At 43.6% G+C, this 19,962-nt stretch overlaps 2 protein-coding genes across 10 annotated transcripts in view; one reads left to right on the top strand and one right to left on the bottom strand.

Moving 5' to 3' along the window:
- The window catches only part of STK38 (serine/threonine kinase 38), a 41,206-nt gene extending 38,172 nt beyond the window's left edge, over positions 1-3,034 (top strand). For all 3 annotated transcript variants that reach the window (XM_020875802.2, XM_020875801.2, XM_020875803.2), the window contains 2 exons: positions 473-567; positions 1,051-3,034. In XM_020875802.2, the coding sequence (XP_020731461.1) occupies positions 473-567; positions 1,051-1,181 (226 nt within the window). In that variant the 3' untranslated portion in view covers positions 1,182-3,034. The remainder of the gene's footprint in view (positions 1-472; positions 568-1,050) is intronic.
- Positions 3,035-6,962: 3,928 nt separating this feature from the next.
- The window catches only part of KCTD20 (potassium channel tetramerization domain containing 20), a 39,408-nt gene continuing 26,408 nt past the window's right edge, over positions 6,963-19,962 (bottom strand). For all 7 annotated transcript variants that reach the window (XM_070456538.1, XM_070456534.1, XM_070456539.1 and 4 more), the window contains 6 exons: positions 18,154-18,427; positions 15,230-15,332; positions 14,746-14,866; positions 13,494-13,691; positions 11,963-12,073; positions 6,963-10,683 (listed from right to left, as the gene is read on the bottom strand). In XM_070456538.1, coding sequence (XP_070312639.1) covers positions 10,391-10,683; positions 11,963-12,073; positions 13,494-13,691; positions 14,746-14,866; positions 15,230-15,332; positions 18,154-18,427 — 1,100 coding nt within the window. In that variant the 3' untranslated portion in view covers positions 6,963-10,390. The remainder of the gene's footprint in view (positions 10,684-11,962; positions 12,074-13,493; positions 13,692-14,745; positions 14,867-15,229; positions 15,333-18,153; positions 18,428-19,962) is intronic.

The raw sequence follows: 19,962 nt of genomic DNA on the forward strand, positions 1-19,962 counted from the left end.
CGCCATAGCCAGCATTCCCTGGTTGCTAAACAGAAGATGAAGTTGTATCTGTTTCATCATTGTCCCTAATGTGCATGCTTGTGATTTTTAACCTTTGCCTTTTAGCCTACTTGGTGGCACTTCTGGTAGAAGAGGGCAGAGCCCTGCACGAAGGGATGTGTAGAGGTTGGGTTTCCCTTTTCAGCAGACAGGGCAGGCTGTCAGGAGTATGCTAACTTTGAATTTTAATTGCACTTTATTTTTCTTGTCTTTCTTCCTAGCTATGGATAACTTATATTTTTTCATCACAATTTTGTTTGGATTTAGTCAGCTAGTGTGGTTGTCAGTGGTCATAGCTTTTCAAAGGAAATAAAGGCTGCCTGTCAGTGGACAGTGTTTCCCTGCCAGTCAGATCAGGGGTCTTTCCCGGACTTGTTAGTTGTGACCCATATGATTACTAACCATGGTAATTTTTGGCATCTGTTCTTGGCAGAGAGAGACCTGCTGCAATATCTATTGAAATCAAAAGCATTGATGATACCTCAAACTTCGATGAGTTTCCAGAATCTGATATTCTTAAGCCAACAGGTAATACCACCACCACCTCAGGCTGCCTTATCAGTGTATTATTTCCCCCAAATTTGGGTGTGATGTTTACAAATCACACTTGATCTTAGCCAAAAGGCCGAGAAGCGATGATGTTTACAAATCTGAGTAGAGAACACGGAGAGGAACTTCAGTTCTTCAGACGCTTTGTAAGTATTTTTCCAGTGTTAATGCTGGGCAGCAAGTGAGACCTTGCCAAATGGAAAGTGAATACGAACGCCCACGTTTAGACGGCTCAACCACACAGATTTGCTCTCTTTATTAAATTAAAGGCTAGGTAACCTGAAATGACAGAAATGGGAAAATAAAACTTTAAAAGTATTGTGAAAAATATGAGGTTCAAGGAACATAGGCAAGCAAATGTAGACAATCTGCAGAATGTTCTCCAGAATGTCACGTCTTCAGTACTGAGTAGTCTGTCAGGGTAAGGCCGTGAATCAACTCTCACATCTGTTTCTTCCCCAGTGGCAACAAGTAATCACCCTGAGACAGACTACAAGAACAAAGACTGGGTCTTCATCAATTACACCTACAAGCGCTTTGAGGGCCTGACCGCCCGGGGGGCGATACCTTCCTACATGAAAGCAGCAAAATAGTGTTCCTTGAAAAGGGATCCTAAATCGAGCAGAGTTCTTTGTACAACATCATGGTTTTCTTCTCACCTACTTTTGAAAGAGTTTCCAGGAAGCTTATGGAACCCACCAACGTGGTGAACATGGTGATAGTAAGTGGATTCTCTTCCATAACACATCTGATGACCGGTAGAACAAAGACAACCGTTTCTACTGTGTTGGCCATGAACGGCTGTCCTTCTTTAGAAGCATCATGAGCCAATCTGATGTTTTAAAAAACCTCAAATTTTCCCAAGTTCATCAGAATGAAGGGGGAAAAACAGCCATCATCTAACTTTGAGACTGTAACATAAACTTATTATCAGCCAGTTCTGGGTTTCTGTGACATGCTTCCTGTCAAGCCCACCAAGTGTTTTTTTTTTCTTTACGGCTAAAAGTTCGTAGTACTAAAGGAAATAAAGCAATAAAGAGCGTCAGCAGCCAGCATTCTGGCTGAAGGAAATGATCCACCATTCTGAATGGATGGTTATGGTGGTTTCTCCCCAGACCTCAGCCTCTGGCAAATGGCTTTTTATAGCCTTCAATCATGGTGCACTTTATTTATGGTACTAGGATAAAGACTCTCAATCCATTTTGATTTATTTGCTCCTGCCCATCTAAAATACTCCTGCTGCTTTTCTGAGTGTTGATGGAGGAGGCCAGCTTGATCCATCATTGCTCTTAGAAGGCCAAAGGCTGCTGGGCATCACCAAGGAGTCACAGATCATGTGGAAAATTTTCACCTCTTCACGACTGTATCAGAAAATCCCTTTGGATATTGTCATGGCCCAGCAATACCCACAAGTGCTGCCAACAGGACCTCAGCTCCTTCCTGGGAACACATCAGGGGCAGCCTGGGCAGAAGCAGGCGGCCTGGAACCCTCTTGGCTAAGGTGCTGCTCCTGTTCTGTCTCCAGGACCTCCTTGCAAGCTGTGAGGGAACCAGCCCAGTACACAGTGCAGAGCCAGCCTGCAGATGCTTGTACAGTTCACTCCTCTGTCCCTGGTGTGACCGTATTTGTATTCTCAGTGTTTCTCCTCTCCCAACTTTAAGGAACCATTTTGCCTTGGAATCATGATTACAAATTTTTCTTTTGCAGATGCCTTCCTGGGGGATGGTCCTCTCCACCCTAAAGGGTCACCTGCAGGCCTGGGCTGACCCGGCCTCTCTGCTGGGGTGGTCTCTGAAGAGAGACCCTCTGAATTTTAGCATGAAGTGCCTTTTCTTTCACAGCTGCCACCACCTTTAGAGAACTTTTGCTGCATCAGAAAAATGTGGAGGCTCCATATTAATGCATTATTGCTTTAAAAAATTTTGATGACTCTTAAAGCGTCGTTTGCACCTATGTGGTAACTTTGCATATTGCAGAGTGTCGTGGCCAAGTCACAACTGGGAGACTGCTTCCTGCCAGTCTTGAGGTTGTAAACATCAGCTATGAAAGGAAAGTATGTTCTAGGCTAGCCATTCAGGAAAAAAAAAAAAAAGGAATATCAAAGTGACAGTAGTAAGTGAAACTGCTTTAGAGGAAGGAAAAAGAATTTTAGGGAAATATTAACTCTGGATGAAGATCCTGTGTTTGCCCCTTATTCTTTCATTCATGGTTTGCTGGTGAAGAGGAAGTGAGAGTCTTTTGTGTAACTGTGTAGTTTCTTTGGATCACCGAATAGTTGGGGTCTTGACCCTCATGTGTTTTGCAAGTGCGTGGTAAGCATGGGTAATGAGAATAGGGGCGTGAGTCTGTTTGTTGGAAACCGGCATGGAATGATTTTTCCTGGGCTGGGGGTGGGGGATGCCCACAATTTAACTTCTAAACTCCTGAATAAACTGCGTGAAAACAGCTGTATAAATTTGTGTGTTTTAAAGCAAACATGGCTCGTTAATACCGAGGCAGAGTGCTGGTGGCTTCTAAACCCCTTTGTCTGCAAAGCATTGGAACAGTGAACATCTTTAGGCGGAATGCTTTACTGCCTCAGGGAAGATGGGAGCCTGCCCTTCTGAACTGGAGCTCGTGTGAAGAGACGTCTGCTGGCCCCAGCCTCTGCTCCTTGCACCTGGCTCGGTCGCAGGGCGGCGGGCACTCCTGCAGTTCAGTGCAGCAAGGCCGAGGGGAGACCCGCTGACCAAAGGACTCTCTGTACAGCTGTTTGTAGCTCAGCCCAGCCCCGTTTTTCCCACAAGCTCCCAAGATGGACACCTCAGCTCCTGGGGTCCACCAGTGCAGGGCTCTCTGCTCGAGACCTGTAAGTGAGGAGTCTTCTCTGGGTCCAGGAAAGGAGCCAGGGGCAAAGAGCAAGCAGGGTGGGATCTGCAGGCATGTTTAAATGCAGCTTCAACAGAATGTGTTGTCTTCCCATGGCTCAGGAGTTTCAAGAAATATCGGGAACCATTGTTTCTGGGTTCTGTCTCTTAGGGGGAGTTAGAAAATAATAGACCTTAACTGTACCACGTATTAAAGTAGAACCGAATACTGATGTCAGTCAGTCTCCTTGATTCAGGAGTACAGCAGAGTTTTCTTCAGTGCCTGTTTAAGAATTACTTTCAAAAGTAAGAGGCAAATTCCTTTGGGATTAATAGGCACTGACTAGCAGATGGCTGATTTTAGTGCTCATCTATATAACATAAGAATCCTCTGCCACTGATTGTGAATACTCTTTCTCTGAATCATCTGGAAAATATATTTCTTGGATCACCTTGTGTTACTCTCTGCTGGGCCTCTTGTGTGTCACCCAAATGGTGTTTTTAAGTGAATGCAAAAAGGATTCAGTGAATGGTATTTTCCTTTCCTAGTTAGCAACATTTCCCTGGAATCGTCTATCAAAGCCAACACTGACTTAGGCTCTACAATGCTTTTCAGGCATATTTTCAGAGATAAACATCTTGCCCACATAATACTTAAGCATCCATAACATAAGAGAGCTCAGTCCCAGGCACACAGGGGAGCAATAGGGAGCCCACGATGGTTCTGAACCACAGATCAGTGTGAGGAAAGAGTTCCCAGCCAGCAAATTGGCTTAAGAGAATTGTGGCATCAACTATAAAGTTACTACTATATTAGTGTTGCTGTAACAGTACCGTTAAGCCAACCCTGAGTTCCTGGGAAGGTTGAGGACACTTTCAGAGATGTTTTTAAGTAGCAGTGATTTAGCAGAGGGGAAAGTGCAGGCCAGGATTTGGGAGGCTGGTAGGTATGCTCCCCTGCAGTGACTGAGGCATGGAGCTACGAATAAGTATTACTTTCTAAAGAACACTTCTCAGTGTTACTGCATTTCCCTCTTGCTTCTGGTTTCTTCCAGTTGTATGAAATGTGTTAGTATTAATTATCCCATGTGCAAAACATGCTACTACTTTTTAAAATCATTCCTCTGGTCACTGGTGTCCTAACTGCCTTAGGCACTGGCTTCTCTTCAGCCCCCATCTACCTGACCACTCTGCGGCCCTTTCACTGCTGATTTAAAAACAACTGCTTCACCTCTTTGACTTACCGTTTGTAGTTCTACTTCTGCCTAAGTGCTGGGTCTCCTCAGAACAGTGCCTTTGCCTTCTTTTCACTCCTGTGACTTCCTCCATACTGTGGCTTCAACTGCCATTTTTGTGATGAGATCTTCAAAATGACCATCCTGCCCAGAATATCTCCCCAGAACTCTAGATCCCACATAACAAGTCCCTATCAGAAACTACCATCTGGAAGCCCTCTTACAAGCACAAACTGTTTAGGGAGATTTTCTTGCTTCCACTGGCGTCTTTCTAGCTCATTCTTCCTGCTGTCCATGCCAGAAATTTCTTACACAACTCCCATCAGTGAACATGTATAATTCTTGAACGTGATCATCCATCCAGCCAGTCTTCATCATTCCTTGCCGAATCCATTGTTGTGGTCTCTTAGCTGGCCTCTTTGTTCCTATTCCTTCCCCTTTCAAGTCTGTTGTTCTCCCTGATGCCAAAGAAATTCTTTTAAATTTCAGATCTGGTCATGTCATTCTCCTGCATAAAACCCATTGTTGTTCACTCATTCTTTGTTGTCCAACTCTTTGTGACCCCATGGACATCAGCATGCCAGGCTCCCTGTCCATGACCAACTCCAGAGCTTGCTCAAACTCAGGTCCGTCCAGTCAGTGATGCCATCCAACTGTCTCATCCTCTGTCATCCCCTTCTCCTCCTGCCTTCAGTCTTTCCCAGCATCAAGGTCTTTTCCAATGAGTTGGCTCTTCGCATCAGGTGGCCAAAGTATTGGAGCTTCAGCTTCAGTCCTTCCAGTGAATATTCAGGATTGATTCCTTTTAGAATTGACTGGTTTGATCTTGCAGTCCAAGGGGACTCTCAAGAGTCTTCTCCAACACCACAGTTCAAAACCACTAATTCTTCAGTGCTCAGCCTTCTTTATGGTCCACCTCTCACATCCATACATGACTACTGGAAAAACCATACAGACCTTTGTTGGCAAAGTAATGTCTCTGCCTTTTAATATGCTGTCTAGGTTTGTCGTAGCTTTTCTTCCCAGGAGCATCTTTTATGACTGCAGTCACCATCTGGAGTGATTTTGGAGCCCAAGAAAATAAAGTCTGTCACTGATTCCATTGTTTCCCCATCTATCTTCCATGAAGCGGTGAGACAGGACACCATGATCTTAGGTTTTTGAATGTTGAGTTTTAAGCCAGCTTTTTCATTCCTCTTTTCACCTTCATCAAAGAAGGCTCTTTAGTTCCTCTTCACTTTCTTCCTTAAGGGTGGTGTTATCTGCATATCTGAGGTTATTGATAAAACCCTTAAGGGTCCCAAATAGCTTATGCAGTGAGACCAAACACCTTGTCTGAGGTACAGGGGTCCTTCCTTACTCTGGCCTCATTTCTGCATGCCCCCGTCCTCTTCCCTCATGACAGTAGGCAACTATTTCAACCTTCACATCTTTGATTACACAGTTGAGCTGGTCTGGAATTCTTCCTTTTAGATTCATGGATCCAAAACCACTATGTTTGTCTTTCACAGTTTGGTTCACGTCATGTATAGAATCCTCTCCTGAACTCTCCTCTAATCCTCATAGTAAGAACTGGCTACTCTACCCTTTTGGGATTCCCAAGTGACCTCAACTATTTATGGATCTGTCTTCACGCAATTATAAAAGCCCTCTGAAGGGAGGAATTGTGTCCTAGGCAATGTGTCCCCATGATTAAGCAGTGTTTGCCCTTGAACATACTTAACAGGCCATGTCTTCAGAGCATGTTCTGAACCTCTGTGCTGCTAAGGGCAGGCCTGTCAGGGAGGCCAGCTTGCTTAGCACCCTTTAAGTCATCACTATCACCAATAAGCTCCCAGGCGAAGTGAGCGGGAGTCCAGGAGGCACCCGAGTGGAAGAGGCCGAGACAGAGCAGAGGAGGAGCAAGATGCCCACAGCAGTGCTTTCCAGGGACCCAGCCTCTTACTTACCTTTCACTCCTGCTGTGTTTCCTCACTTGCTCTAAACCAAAATTAGAGCATAGAGGTATGAGCTGTCTTACCTTATTTTACATTTGGCTTTGTGGGGTCCTTAGTTGGATTTGAGGGTTCAAGTGGTCTTGAATGCAAGTTAACCAAACACTTGAGAAGGCAGACTGTTAGGGCTCTGGAACCTACGAATTACAAGGAACCGCAGGGTGGGGAAGCAGACATGGGCTGCAAGTGAGCTCCCAGCTGCCGCAGGAAAGGAAGAGACCCTCCAGGACAGCCTGTGTGCTGCTACTGTCAGCTCCAAACCTAGTCTTTGCTAAAAACAGCAACAACAAAAACAACATGGACACAAAGGATAACATTTTATTATAGAAAAAGCATCCCAAATATAAGGATTTCGTAAACACTGGTAGGTGAACAAGTGCAACTTTAAACATAAATACAAAGTAAAGAGGCAAAACCTATGAGCATTTTGCCTTAAAGAGGAAATGTCATGTTCTCCTGCAGAGGGTATCCCGCCAGAGCACAAACGTGGCTCCATCTCCCACAAAGGCCTCAGGTCTGCTTGCTGAACTATGCCCAGTTTAACAATTTCAAAATGATGGCAAGAAGTGGCACTGAGTAAATCACCAAGACTGACTCTTAACTTTCTATTGACTACTACTCAGTAAAGGCTCCCATCACACTCTGGCTGTGTTTCCTCAGAGGAGGATCAGCTGGAACACTGTCCATCCTTCCTGGGCTTATTCCACAGTGCTTTCACAGACCTGCATACATTAGGTTACCACGCAGAATTTAGTTCAAAACAGCATTGGCTACTGCATGTTGTGCAATAAATTAAGCTACTTTCTAGCACCCTTACCCTTCTTTCTGTCACTCTTCTAGTACCTCTTCTCCACTTTGGAGAAACCACTAAGTCATCTCAGACACAGGTCAACAGTCTCCAAACCTGCACCCAGTTCCTTAATGGCGACTGTTTCCGCATCGGCTGAGTATGACCGGGTGCACACACAGACTCAGATCCTCAGCCTCCATTCAGGTTTATCTGCGTGCTGACACAGATACCTCTGAGTAAGACAGTCTGGGCAAAACCATCTTCTTATGAAAATGTTTCTGTACAAACTGTCTGGCTTTCTTATTTAGGCACTTAGGAAAAAAAACAACAAACCTGAGTGCTACCTTTTTCATGAGAAACACCTCTTGCCCAGCTGGCCAGTAGCTGACTCCTGACGAGAGTGACTGTAACCCAGCTCTTGGCCCTGCGAGACTGTGAGGTCCTGCCACTGCGGAATGTCCTGGCCCTGGGGACAGCAGCTGTGGCTGAGAGGAGCCACCAAATCAGCGATGCTTCCCTCCAGGCCGGAGGGGAGGGCCACCGAAGATACCCTCTCCACCAGAGGGAGCCTGCAGGCCCAGCTTGCCCCCCGGCCACCACCCCCTGGTGACACCGCCACACATTTCCAGCTCACACCTGAAGCGCTGGGTCCAAAAGCACGTCAACCCAATTCTGGGGGAAAAAAGACCTAGTTTTTAAAAGCCTGAGGAAATTAAATTATTTACACAGAGCAGAGTGTTAAGTACAAGCCATACTTTCATACCTAGCCTTTTACCTAAGCAAGGAATAATTGTGTTAGCTAAGACATGTTTGCCCCTAAATGTTAATATGTAAGCTATAAAACAAATTACACATAATTACTACAGACTACACGAAAGTTTAACTCCAGTTTCCTTTGTGATGGCATGGAAGTCAACTGTAAAGGAAGCACCATTAAACAATCTGGGCTGGTCAACTACTCACACGTGTAAATGCAGTCCCAGGAAGGTCAAAGCCAAGCCTGACCTCACACATGAGCCAGTTCTTTTCACAGAATTAAAACTACCCTCTGGGCTACAAAGTAACACTAACCCTCAACAGCAATCCTGGCCATCAGCCATACAAATGGATGCCAGTGTTCATCAGAGTGACTATGTAGCTGGGGGATGGCTCAGTTTAACCCCTTGCTACTAATTTTTCTGAATAACAACAGAGCATTGATGTGTGGTCACATGCACAGAACACACGCCTTAAGAACACTCTTGTTCATCAAGCCTGGAAAAAGTAGCTGTCAGCACACTCCTGACTTTACCTTTGGAGGACTGTGACTAGGGCAGTCATAAAATGGCATTGAGTAGCTTCCCTACTAGTATCTTATGGAAATGAGACACAGTATCATATGGAATTTTAAAAAAGGGCTGTTCTTAAATAACTTGAAGGAAACTGTGTCCCTTCTTAAATGCTCAGGCTCAGTGACTGGAAGGCCAGCCTCTACCACAAAATGGGAGAAAGTCTCAAGACGTGTCTGGCTGTAAACTCTGAACCAAGCTCTACAGTTCACAGCCACGGGGACATCAGTACAGAGAGGAGTGACCACGCTCTGTTAACACAGAGCCGACAGCAATCAGATCACTGAGCTGGATTCCCTTCTACCCATTCTTCCTTTGGGGTTGACACTAGTATGGTTTTCCTACCTAGTGTGTGAGCAACTGACAGACTGTTTAAAAAATCAAAATACCTTGATACCTAAAATATTCCATGGTATGAAATGAACATACAACAAAAAATCCTACGCTGGGACAAAGCCTAACCAGGTGACGTTTCCCCACTCAGATTCACCCCCAATCTTTCTTCCCAAGCTCTTACTAGTCTTCCTGTTGAGAAACTGAGCACTTTTGGAAACTTACTGCTCACATCTTAAAAGCCTGTTAGGTCATATCTGAGGTCTCCGAGACACACCCACAGCAACATGCTAGCCTAGGGTGAAGGCTACAGCTTCACACCAGATTCCAAGCCAGGAGAATCAAAGTGGTCTGATCTGGAGAGCTTCTTCAACTTGGGTTGTGAATTTCATTCCAATAATAATCTGTTTAGACTCAAAAACCTTGCAGCTAAAAAGGTTTCATAAACACTGTTACGCATTATCCTTCCTGTCAAAGAATCTGTGAGGTTTTAGATTGTTCACTGCTATAATGAAAAACAAAACTGAATTGAAGCTCTTAAGAATTTCCTCGGGACTTCCCTGGTGGCCCAGTGGCTAAGACTCCTGGCTCCCAATGCAGGGGCTCTGGGTTCGATCCCTGCTCAGGGAACCAGATCCCACGTGCCACAACTAAGACTTCACACTGAAGATCCCACATGCTGCAGCTAAGACCTGGTACAGCCAAATAAATAAATATTAAAAAAAAAAAAAAAAAGAATTTCCTTTTGAACATTTTGTGTTAAGAGCCTATTTCTTCCCAGATGCAGCCTGGGCACAGATGCCACCAGGATGGTACCTTCACTAACCTCTAATGGGCATCCCATCAGTGTGTGTTTGTAGAAGGTACAGATTGTCTCCTTTTAAGTTTGGTCCCTTGCTGCTAAGTAATTCGCCTGGTATTAAACAAAACAAACAACAACCAAGAACAGAGTGTGAAGGACGAGAACTGCTTTGCCAAATATGAGGCAACAGGAGTCCTGACTTCCTTTTCTGCTTCCACAGTTATGCAGACTTGGTGAACAGCACCAGACCCCAAATTTTCAAGTTTCCAGGGCTGCTGCAAAGCTGGTAGTTGAATTACCAGCGAATGCTTTTTCATCCTCTGCCGGAGGCACAGGCTTACTGAAAAGGATACAGGTTAATTATGGGGAAAGAGGAAAGGATGGGGGAGAAGCATGTGAGACAAACAGGGGAGTACTGGCTGGGCATCCCACACAGAGACAAGGCCTGCAGAGGGACAGACCCACAGCCGGCCCTAATCCTGAAAGTCATTAGAAGCCATCTGAGAAAGTGGGGCATTCAGCCGGTCAAGTTCATCCACTTGGGGTGGATGGTGCATTAAGATTTCTTGGTCCTCCAAGACATCTTCTCCAGCAGCTACTAGATTTGTGAGGGATTTGCTTCTAACACACTGGAAATCCACATGGCGACTCTTTCCTTCTTCTTTTTCCCATGACATCTGGATAAAGGGGCGCTGCACATAATTATAGATTACTTCAGACCGGCCGCCAGGTCTCCTCTTAATTTTTTCTTTACAGGTAGGATAACCTGAAACGGGGGGAAAAAAGGCCATCATAACCCCAGAAAATCACTCACTCGAGTTCCCATACTTCCTTCTTTCTAACCACATCAGTTTCCTCCCAAGTCTCAAGACCATGTGAAAACCACAGGGAGGAGACCATATTCCCCAGCCCCAGCTGCCCAGGTTAAGTAGGTCTTGTCCCTGAAAGAGAAATAACAAAAACTATATTCTTCCTAATGGAAGGGGGAGAAGCCTCTTACTAATTTCAGAAGTCTTTCTTTTACTGGCTTGAACACTATAGAACAAAAATCCTACTGTGACATGGCTACTATGGCCCTCTCATTCTATGGCCTAGAGGGCATCCTGTATGAATAGGTAAGGAAATGTGAAATGTTTAAATCTAAAGGAAAAACTGGGATGCTGCCTACAGTATCTAAAAGGCTGTCACATGGAAATGGGAGAAATCTTATTCAACTTCACAGACTAGAACTAGAAGGAAGACGGAAGAGGGAGGAGGTCATCTACTAACAGTGGAAGAGTGTTCTCATGGTAGGACAGTATGATGGGCTACTCTGCGAAATGGAGTGACCCCTCTCCCTCTGTCCCTATAGTTATCAAAGAGATAAAGGAGGACGTAGTAGAAAGAGGTTTAATAGATGATCTCAAAAATCTCTTCCAACTTTAAGTTCCAACCGAAGTCAGACACAGTGACAGGTTCTGAGGGCAACACCGAGACAGCTACAACAGCAAAACAAGTGTCAAAGACCCACGGAGGGGAGATCAGAATGGTTTCCGCACTCTCTCAAGTCCGTCTCCAATATGCTTCCATGGAGATCACAGGTTGGGAGCCACTGCTCCAATCACTTAAAGCAGGTCTGTCAATATACCCAGACATTCCTCAGGGGTATGCAGTAGAATAAAACGAGTCTCTAAGTTAGTTTTCAGAAGGACCCTTTCAGATCCCAGAAAGGTCCTCACTAGGACTGCTGACTAAACAGATACCCTCCCACGTGGTGAGCCCACGAGCCCTGCATTTCCCTCCAGTGTCCTTCGCCCTGACTGCTCTGTATCTTGAGGCAGTCAACTGGAACTTATTCCTACAGCTGCTTTAAAGCATTTTCAAATGGAAATGAAAATGTATGGGCAAAACAAAAACAGGAATTTCAAACTTGGGTAGGAATGTGGTTTCCATGTGTGTCTATTCTCTAGGCCCTCAGAAACCAGGTTTTAATGACATAAGATAGCCACATATCCAACTATATCCACAAGCCATGCAAGTTGGATACTGACGGGATTGTTCTTTACCTTCAATTCCAATGCGAATGTTTTTCAGGCCCCGTTCCTTTAACACTGTTTTAGCAACATCCCGATTCTCAATGTATTTGAAAAATCTGTAGAGCTTAGAGCTATAAAGAACTGGAAAAGAAAAAATAAGTCTGGGGTTAGTCATGCAGTGAATACCTCTGTAAGGTCATGCAGTGAATACCTCTGTAAGAAAAAGGAGATGAGCTAACAGATTCAGACTGATGAATGACCTGAACCATGATGCCAAAAAATTCATATGGATCACAGAGTAAATGTTAAATAATAAATCAACCATAAGAAATCATGTTAAGAAATTTTTATAGCCTCAGGGGTAGGGAAGGCTTTCTGGATATGACATAAAACCTAGAAGTCATAAAGGAAAAACTAAAAAATCTCTGCTTACCCAAAACCAAACAAAGCTAAGAAGACAACGAACTGAGAAAAATATCTGCCACTCTTATTACAAAGGGCTAATTTCCTTGATATCTATAAAGAGAGTAGTCACAAAGAGAGCTTTTACAAACCACTAAGTAAAAGACTAACAATCCAACTTTGTAATGGGCAAAAGGCATGATTACAGTTAACAGAAAAGGAAATTAACATGGCTTTTAAAAAGATGTTCCGTCTCATTCATGGACTAAGAAATGCAAATTAAAACTCCAGCAAGATGCCGTCTTTCACGTACCAGAGTGGTAAATATAAAATTTCAGTAAAACTGTGTCTTGGTGAAAAATGGGAAATAAACTCATCATATATTGTTTTGTGAGTTATAAACTGGCTCAACCTTTAGAGAAGATAATTTGGCAAATTTTATTAAAATCATAAAAGCACAAAGGTTTTGACACAGAAATTCTATTTCTAGGAATATTATTCTACAGAGATATACATGTGTGAAAAGACTTTCTTTAAAAAGATAATTCACTGGAGCATCAGTCATAATTTATAGCTTAAATGGTCATCAAGAGGGCTGGTTAAATCAATTATGGCAATCATGCAATGGAATACTATACAGTCATTAAAGAGATGGTAGAAGCTTTTTAATATAAGACATGATATAGAATAGCCTCTACAATATGGTATCTTTTGGGGAAAAAAACATGTACATAATTGCTTATGTATGTGCACTGAATAAATCTGGAAGGATATAAAAGAAACTGAAGAGGAAAACTACGTGGATGAGGCAGGGTGGGAAGAAAACTTCTCAATGTATATCCTTTTGTATTTTCTGAATTTTGAATCACTACCAATTCAAAAGGATTTAAAAATGAAACAAGTGGAGAAAGGAATGACAGCACCACTTAACCTGTGGCCTCGGTGCTGACCCAGCAGGGACACCAGGGGCAGGCGTGGGAAGCACAGGCATGCTCACACACTCCCCAGCATGGAAGACCTGCATCACCAGACTGACCATCCAGGTGAGTGTGCTGATCACCAGCTCCCCAGTGACAGCCCACTGGTTCTAAGATCTAGCTCTGACTCTGGGCAGCACGTTTCTTGCTGAAAACATCGACATCATGCAGGGGGCTCCTACTTTGAGAATATTCCTCTCCCATGGGTGGGGGGTGATCTTCGTCCCAGTCCACAGAATCCTCATCCGTCAGCACGACAATGTGGCATTCTCTCTCCCCTTTCTTGGCACAGCCCACCATGATGGGCAGGATCAGCTCTTCGAGGTAGTGATCAAACTGCTTGTGAGCACCATCATTAGACAGTTCATGCAGTAAAGCACCTGGGAGACAAAATGCAAAGTGAACATCCTCTCTGCTCAAATGCAGGTATTACTGGAGTGAAAAGATTATGAGGTAACGGCTATTATCATTGGTAAGGTCCAGAAAAGTGGCTCATTTCAAGGCAGAGAATGTTTCCTGCTCTGAGGTGATAATTAAGCTGAATTTGTTACATGCTTTACACATTCTACCAATCTTCTGTTTAATAAACCCTGAGCATTCTGAACAGTTGAGGGTTTTTTCAACATGCAATGTCAGAACATAAACATTAATTCTATAAGAGATAGAACCATCATTTGGGGATGACTCTTTATAGCACCTCTTCTGAAGATGCTCTGGACTACAATTTAGAGTACCACAGGAGAGGCATAATCTAAGATTTGAGGACACCAAAGGACTTTCTCTAAGTGGGTACTAGACTCAGTAGAGAAACCACACATCCAGAGAATGTCATGGAATATGAAGGAAAATGTATCATGAATTTTAAAGAATTTTAAAATCATTTTACAAAGCTTAGATAATGGTAAGAGCACTCAATCAGTTATCCCAGCTTTGAAGTTTACAGCTTTGAACAAGCCAATTTCTCCATCTTTTCATTTGTTAAGTGAGATTATCACCCATCTTTCAAGGGTTAATTGTGAAAATTAATGCAAGTTCACATCTATAAAGCACTTAACAAACACTAAGTTAATGATAAACTGTAAGAAGTACCAGCCAATTTATGTCCTGTGACTATTAGTGAACCTTCCCTCACATCTGAAGATGAGCATCCTTATTTGTTAAAGAGTTGAGATACCAAGGTCCGAAGAGACGAAGCAATTAGCTTGGTGACTCACGGGGTCAAGCTAGCCTTAGAACCCCCTCATGTTCTTGTGTTTACTCTACTTCCTCACAGTTTTGAAGGAAGAGAGGGAATGGTTAGCACCATGTCTCTTCTCTGCAGATGATCTCCAACCCACACTTGAAATGCTTTCTGTTTAGTAATAAAAATGTCAACTCTAAGCAAATTCAAAGTTTAGGTGCTCAAATGCAGTTGGCAGCTTCTCCTGTACTCACTCAGATCTTGACATCGGATAGTGTTGAAGTCAAAGTTAATGCAGAGATAATCACACGTATCTCTAAGGTCTGGTATAGAGATGCCATCAGGACAATTGATGATACCAGTTTTATAATAATCCTATAAAGAGAAAAAAGAGGAAATATAGTCAAAGAACAAGATGAAAGCGTCCCTCTTCAACCCTGACTCATTCACTCCTGGTTCAGGTAAAGTGCTGGGTTACTAGACCTACCACCAAGTTGGTGATTCATGAGACAGTAAAGTGGCTCCCGGCCATCTTGACATGTTTAATCACAACTTGATACCTGACTGAGCTCACACACGCAAGAAGGACTTAAGAATTACAGGAAGAGAAAATAAAGCAGGAAAGGCAATAACTAGAAATGACAAACCCTGAAGTCAGAGCACAGCCTGATGGAACTCTGAAGGCTTCTGACTACACAGCCCCCAGGGAAGGGGATGGAACAAGAGGTCACTACGCACCAGCACCGTCCTGAATACAGTTGCGCTGATTCCTTCTGCAATCTCATACTCGCCCTTCTCGTTGGGACGTGTGAAGTTGTACTCTCTTCCTGGTCCAAACATCCTGAAAGATACCCAGGCAACAGTGTTACCCTCTCCAGCAGGACTCTCCACAGATGAAACTTCTCCCTTCTTCACCTATCCTGGACGACTCCATTCCCCTCTTACAATATAACTTTAAAACAGAGCACCAGGACTCAACCCCTGTAAGGCCCACTTAAGTCTTAGGAAACTCCCTTTAGACAGAAAAAGGCAGCAATTGCTTTTAGTGTTTGCCTGCAACGAGGAACAAAGCGGCCTCCACAGGTCACCAGCAGTGAGCTTCTGACACACAGCGGCACCTGTGGAGCTGGCGCCTGGAAAGTCTCCGGAGCACCGGGCTCCCGGGTGACAGCGTCACCTCCTCCTCACCCACCAGCATGCACCCATCCAGCACACCATCCTCGACGTTTCCGAGTTTTGCTTTTCAACATCTAATCTGATAGACAAATCTGTATTAGTACATGCAGATGTTAGTGCTTCCCCTTTCCTGGTGCATTTTAACAGCCGAGCTCTGGAAAAAAACACCCTTCTTCAATCCAAGGAGTAACTCATGATGGGAATTTCAGGTCAAGCCGAAAAGGAGAGGAAGAACTGGATCATCAACAGTTTGACATGTTTTAGAGAGGCAGGCCTGCTCTGGGCTGACTTCAGAGGCCATGGAGGCACGGGGAGGAAACCCTGCTTTTATACTCATCTGTCCCATCCCTCCTCCGTCTCTCAGATCCCTTCCAGAAAAACTGGCCCCATGACTCCTCCTGCCCCTGCTGAATGTCTGCGCAGGGGCCGTGGAAGAAGCCAGCACAAAGGACAGGGCGGGCGGGCGGGCAGGATCGTCAGTCTGCCCATGGGGACTCACTGCCTTTTCCTTCCTTAACCTGTTGGGAAGCCCTGCTCTCCGGCTGTTCAAAACTGTTATGCTCCACCCTGAACTGGCTGCTTTCCAAGGTCTGAAAAAAAGTCACATGCTCTCCAAATCTCTAAACTGTACATAAAAAATCCATCTGATAAGTAGTCTTCAAAGAATGCTGACTTTTTTCTCAAATGTTTTGGGTGAAGTGTAGCTGAGACAGCAATGAATCAAAATAGTGAACAACATGCCGTAAATATAACCCCCCCTCAGAGCCATTCATCCAGGAGTGGCGTGAATCTCCATTAATCATTCTGTTTCTCAGCCCCTGTGACTAGTGGCCCACATCTGATGCTCAGCGGCCAGGGATATGAATGCTCGATGTAGCTAGCCACAGGACAGAACAAACCCAAGAAACTCAGAACTCATGACCTCGGCTGACTCACTGATGAGCCACCTAGATAAAGGCATCTATTACCCAGAAAATGCTTGCCTTTCTTTTCTTGAGCACTACTTTTGGAGGCAGCCCACTTCAGACGGCCAGCCTACCCCAAGGAGCACCTTTTTTGGGGGGCCTGGGGAGAAGTGGTGGTGGAGATACCAAGACTGAAGACATGAAGTCAAGTCTGATAAAACAGGGCCAATTTAGAAAATGTTTTAATGTTCTAGCTTAATCTTCAGTTCAGTTCAGTCGCTCTGTCGTGTCCGACTCTTTGCGACCCCATGAATCGCAGCACGCCAGGCCTCCCTGTCCATCACAGACTCTCGGAGTTTACTCAAATTCATGCCCATCAAGTCGGTGATGCCATCCAGCCATCTCATCCTCTGTCGTCCCTTTCTCCTCCTGCCCCCAATCCCTCCCAGCATCAGGGTCTTTTCCAATGAGTCAACTATTCGCATCAGGTGGCCAAAGTATTGGAGTTTCAGCTTCAGCATCAGTCCTTCCAATGAACACCTAGGACTGATCTCCTTCAGGATAGACTAGTTAGATCTCCTTGCAGTCCAAGGGACTCTCAAGAGTCTTCTCCAACACCACAGTTCAAAAGCATCAATTTTTCGGCGCTCAGCTTTCTTCACAGTCCAACTCTCACATCCATACATGACCACTGGAAAAACCATAGCCTTGACCAGACGGACCTTTGTTGGCAAAGTAATGTCTCTGCTTAATCTTAAGTCATGTGTTTAAGAAATACATAGGTTTGGCTCCAGTTAAAACTGGCTGGTTCATCATGAATTTGTATATATGTAAGTAGACACATATTTTAATAGCTAGATTTCACTTAGCCTAAAATTCAGCAAATGGTGTGGTCCATTCTGATTTCTAATTCAGTTAAAATCAGTTCAAAGTCTGGAGAGAGGTTAAATCTTTAGATAAGATCCACTAGTAAGTACTAGATGAAAAGCCAAATGTTTGTGTGCATATACACAAATTATTTCACTCTTATCCCAGTCTGCTCTACACGCTAAGGTGTGTACAGCTGGCTAGAAGGAGAGCTCCTCACTCCCAGCCCAGGCTCTAAGAATACTTGTGGGATGGTAATCCTCAACAGATGCTTTCCTTTCTTAAACTCGGGTCATAAAAAGCTAGCTGGAGGCAGGAGATGCTGAGGGGAGAATAAGACTACACTCTGAATGAAGCAGCACAGAGAATGGAACATGAAGAAGGGAGAGAGCCGTCATCACACAAAACAGCCAGCTACAAAGGTCTACTTTTAGAAAGCTTGATTAGTGACGGAGGTCTTAGAAATTGATGCCACCTGGACCTTTTGCACTTCCTTTGTGGGGGCTCATTTCTCTATATTGGCTTTGTAAATGAAAGTACCTACCCCCGAAAATCACCAACACATGTAAGGTTTTTATGCTGTTTCACAAAAGTATCAAGGTAGAAAAGCAAGCAATTCAGTGTTTTCATTCTCACATCTAATGCAAAGCAAACAGCAGGTATTTCTATTCATAGAGAACAGTGTGAATTTGGAAGGAAATTATCATCAATTACCTGCCCAACATGGTATCCGGATGAGCAGTGAAAATTTGTGGGTTGACAACAAAACGTGTGCCGTCTACAAGAAGTGTCACTTTCTCTGGCGCCTGAGAGTGAACGTTACAGCCAAAGCCCACAGCGCTATTTCCAAATCGCTCTGGAGCAATGAAGGGTTCATGGTTCCGTTTATTCCCACTTTGGAAGCAAGAGCCTTTGACATCTTCGGGAAGTGACATCATGTGAGGGAACGGAAGATTTGCTGGCTGAGAGGCAGAGTCAAGTGGAAGGTCTGAAAGATCACAGGATACAAACAAACCAAAATAACTTGACAGCCAGCAAAAAGCCTTGGGAGAAGAATAAACCTTGTTCCTTTTAAAACAACAAGAACAAAAAACATTAAACAAAAAAATCCCCAAACTTTAGGTATCCAAACACAAAAACTCTTGTCTAGAGCACATAAAGAAAAAACAAACTAGAGACTCATACTGGATGCCCATGAGCTGCTTCTTCTGTGTTGTGTGTGTTTCTGTGTGCTGGGGAGAGGGAAATGAAGGCAGTAATGCCTACCCTCTAAAAATGTAACTATTAGAGAATTCCCTGGAGGTCCAGTGGTTAGGACTCGCTGCTTCCACTGCTGGGGGCCCCAAGTTTGATCCCCGGTTGGGGAAGGAAGATCTTGCAAGCCATGGGGCATGGCTAAAAAATAAAATCATTGAACACTGGAGAAGAATTTCTGTGGGAAGCAAGCAATCCTCTGCCATATTTTTAAACCTCAGCTAGTCTTGTTTCAGAGGCACTTTATTTTCATTTTCACTTCTATCTCTAAATACCACCCATATTTACTGCATTTTATTTAAGAAACTTGATAACTTCATTAGCCAACACTATTAGTTTCCCACATTCTTAAAAAAACATTTCTAAGTTTTATTTTCCAAAAAGGATAGTGATAGTCTCTAATTGCCCCACTTTTCCTAGAAATTCATTGAAAAATGCATTTTCATTATGCATAGGGGAATCCTAATATTACCAACACCATTTTATGAACAGACAGATCTTGCTCTCAATGGAAAAGTTCCAATGCAAATGGTCTTGGATTAGAATTCATTCATGGAATCAAAGTTTTTGTTCTCGTGTCACCAAAGAGCCATTTCCTTAAAGAATTTGACTTTTCTAAACCTGATTCATTATCTGTAAAGTGGAAATAACGTTCACTCCATCTACCTCAGAGGATTGGTTTGACTATCAACTGAAATAAAGTATGCAACAGCACTTAAAAATGTATAATACCACATCATGCAAACAGGCTGAAAACTAGATATCTGAAATCTGGCTGTATACAGAAGACGATAAGGAGAAAATATTTTTCTTTTTTTTTTTTGAGAAAATATTTTCAAAAGGATTACCAGAAGATTCTTTTAAAAAATTTTTTGGTGACACCATGCAGCATTTGAGATCTTAGTTTTCTGACCAGGTATTGAACCCACAGTCCCTGCAGTGGGGGTGTGGAGTTTTAACCACTGGATGGCTGGGGAAGTCCCAGAAAATTCTTTTAAATAGGGAGCTCTCCTAGTATGTTTTATGTTAATGAAAAATAATGTGTTTTTTAATGAAAAATTTCAAATATATCAAAACCTAGAGTTAATACAGTATGTATACATCACTTGGGATTTGGCTAGTTAACATTTTCCTAAATTTTCTTCAACCTTTTTTAGAAAGAAATGTTATGTTATAGGTAGAATTTAATGTCTCACTCCCACTTCATGTCTTGTAAATTTGTTTACAATAATTCATGAACAGAATTACTGCCCATGACCTCTGAGAAAT

The sequence above is a fragment of the Odocoileus virginianus genome, chromosome 27, assembly GCF_023699985.2.
Source record: "Odocoileus virginianus isolate 20LAN1187 ecotype Illinois chromosome 27, Ovbor_1.2, whole genome shotgun sequence".
NCBI classification, from domain to species: Eukaryota; Metazoa; Chordata; class Mammalia; order Artiodactyla; family Cervidae; genus Odocoileus; species Odocoileus virginianus.